Here is a 3,271-nt window from a genome sequence, read left to right as displayed (position 1 = left end):
ATCACAAACAAAGGAATGCCATCAGCTTGGATTGGATTTCACCAGAGTCAACCTACTCATTTTCAAGAAGTAAGTATATTTATAAACTTTTATAAATATGTAACTTTGACATGTAAGCTGGGTATATAGTTGAAATAATTAATTGATGATACTAGAGTAGCTACAGACAAAGGATATTCATAAGGAAAAGTGTTGTATAATAAGAATTATTAATACTACTACTAATAATAACTACAACTATTATTGAGTTTTTATTGTATGTCAGATTCTAAGGTAGGCACTTTGTCTAACTAAAGACTTTTAGTTGGGTCTGACAAAAGACAGAAGTCTGAAACGTAAGAGTCTATGAAAGCAGAGAAGAGTCTGGGTAGAACCTGCAACCTGTGCAGTCACTCAGGCCCCCCCTAGGTTTAATGCTTTTCAGGAGCCATGTTGAAACTCTGAATAATTTTATCTTTTAACTAATGTTTGGTAAGTGAAGTCCAGTGGGAAAATGTAGCATGTATATGAGCAGAGAAGATAAACGCTGTCTTTCCTTTCTGTCTCATTCACATATAACCTTTGCAATGCCCAGTGAGTATAGAATCCAAGTGAATCCACAACGTATTTGAGTTTAGTGGGACTCAAGGTCCCACACAATACAAGTGTACTTCTCTAAGACTAAGGGAGACACTGACAGCCCATGAGAGCCTGTGCTTTTTGTCAAACTAGAACTTGCTTCATGTGCAGGGAAAAAGGCAGTGGCATTCTAAGAAACACAAACTACCAAGGAACCCCACTGTATCCTTTCTTACTCATGATACCTTCCTATATTTGCCCATCACTTAACACTGATAAGGATGAAAAGGAAGAAAAGGGAAAGGTAGAGCAACCATACTTCCTTTTTCTTTCAATCCTTCCTTACTCATCAGTAAGCCAAAGGTAAATGGCATTGATAGAATGTGTGCTTATCAAAAAATGAAATAAAAAGAGTTGCGTTAATTTTGTCCAGCATTTCTACTCTTCAGGTGTAAGCATATACAAAATATGCAATACAAATTGTGTAATTTCATTAATTATGCACACAAGTGAAATGCTCTTATATTTTCATTTAAAACTGGCATTATAAACAATACAAAGATGAATGTTAAAATTCACATTAATATTTTAACTTTTTTTTCTTTACTTGGAGTGATACTGAATAGCAAATAAAAACATTATGGAACGTCTAAAGGCAGACTGAGGAAGAAAAGAGAAAACATAGTTTAGTACTTTTAGTGACGTTTTTCTTGCTTTTTTAACATGGAACCCACATTTTCATTCTGTACAGGACCTCACAAATTATGTAGCTGGCCCTGCCAGTGGTGATACGGCACTCTCCTTGTCAGGAACCCAGGTTCCTTCTATCCTGTTACTCCATGATTTGTGGCCTCTGCTATATTGGTCCAAGATGCAGCATCTATTTCACAGCACACATGATGGCAAAACAGATGAAGGCAAAGAGAACATATGCCTTCTCTTTTGGTAAGTTTAAGAAAAATGCCACATGATTCTTCTGCCTTCATTCGTAAGTCAGAATGTCATCATAAGCACAAATACTGCAAAGGAAGCTGGGAAAAGGAAGTCTTTGGTGACCAAGTATTCAGCTAAAATTTGAGGTTCTATTATTAAAGAAAAAGAGGAGAATGGATGTTGGGACACAACTAGCTGTATCTACCACACATGCAAAGGAAAAAAAAAAAGAGCCTATGAAGAATTATCAGTGGAAAGGCTGCAGGAGGCTGGGAATATTGTGAAAGTTGTGTTGTGAGAAAAAGAATGTCGTCTATCAAAAAGATAGAGAAATGGAGAGAGAGAAACTAGATCAGTAACTATATATATTAGATAAAATAACAGAAGTAAAAGGGTATTAATTATTTGAAGAGAATTATAAAAAGAAGCCTAGACTGTGGATTCACAAAGACTGAAAAATGTGGATTTCATCACTGTTTATGTGATTTGGGCAAATTACTTTAGTTATTTAAATTATTAATTCCTACTTCATAGCATTTCTTCTAAGGATAATCAATAATATGTCTAAAGTGCCTAACAGTGTCTGATGTATATTAGATACTAATTAATTCAATTTTTATTTTACTTCATTTTCATTTTAAAAACAAAAACCTCTATTATTTTTATTAATTATACTGTGCTTTTTAATCCATGGCAGACACTTTATTTTGCATAAAGTATTTTTAAGTGAAACATAAGTATGAAATTCAATGCATCATAAAAAATTAAGACATTAATTCTAATAAATAATCTGATGCATTAAAATTAGAAATATCATCCGGTGTTCAAGATGTCGAAGCAAGGACGTGGTGGGTCCTCTGGTGCGAAATTCCGGATTTCCTTGGGTCTTCCGGTTGGAGCCGTGATCAACTGTGCTGACGACACAGGAGCCAAAAATCTGTATATAATCTCTGTGAAGGGGATCAATGGACGACTGAATAGACTTCCTGCTGCTGGTGTGGGTGACATGGTGATGATGGCCACAGTCAAGAAAGGCAAACCAGAGCTCAGAAAGAAGGTACATCCAGTAGTGGTAATTCGACAACGAAAGTCATACCGGAGAAAAGGTGGTGTGTTTCTTTATTTTGAAGATAACGCAGGGGTCATAGTAAACAGTAAAGGCGAGATGAAAGGTTCTGCCATCACAGGACCAGTTGCAAAGGAATGTGCAGACTTGTGGCCCAGGATTGCATCCAATGCTGGCAGCACTGCATGATTCTTCAGTGTATTTTTAAAAGAAAAAAATGATAAAAATTATTTGCTCCAAAAAAAAAGAAAAATTAGAAATATCTATCTATATATATATATAAAGCACACAAACTTTAAAACAAAGCATTTCATTTTTATCTTAGCTAACCTTAAACTATAACAAGGAGAGACTAATAGTCTTGAGATAATTTTTTCACATTTAAATTGATCATTTAGATGGTCACATCTAGCAGCTTTGAATAATCCCTCTATTATATTAAGTAACTTACACCTCTGTTGCTAACCTGCTACTATTCAGATATTTTGAATTCATTTTATGTTTTATCCTCTATGTCCAGTGTAATGCTATGTATAATTGGTAGGTCATATTGTACAAAATCTTATAAGTACGTTTAATAAAAGCCTGAACTTAAAGCATCTCAGCATTCTGAAGAACTAAATATTTAACTAGGTCTGTATTATTACCCCCATTTTATAGATGGAATCATAGGTACAAATGTATTAAATAATTTGCTAGAGAACGTAGGTTTAG

The 3,271-nt window shown here is 34.5% G+C and overlaps 1 protein-coding gene across 1 annotated transcript; it reads left to right on the top strand.

The window, feature by feature from the left end:
* Positions 1 to 2,783, top strand: LOC103010790 (60S ribosomal protein L23-like). The gene is made up of 3 exons (XM_007182273.3): positions 1 to 69; positions 1,310 to 1,503; positions 2,300 to 2,783. Exons 2-3 carry the CDS (start codon positions 1,489 to 1,491, stop codon positions 2,744 to 2,746), a joined length of 462 nt encoding a protein of 153 aa, XP_007182335.2. The 5' UTR covers positions 1 to 69; positions 1,310 to 1,488; the 3' UTR covers positions 2,747 to 2,783.
* Positions 2,784 to 3,271: the final 488 nt, after the last annotated feature.

The sequence above is a fragment of the Balaenoptera acutorostrata genome, chromosome 6, assembly GCF_949987535.1.
Source record: "Balaenoptera acutorostrata chromosome 6, mBalAcu1.1, whole genome shotgun sequence".
Taxonomy (NCBI): Eukaryota; Metazoa; Chordata; class Mammalia; order Artiodactyla; family Balaenopteridae; genus Balaenoptera; species Balaenoptera acutorostrata.
This window is presented reverse-complemented; position numbering and strand designations above follow the sequence as displayed.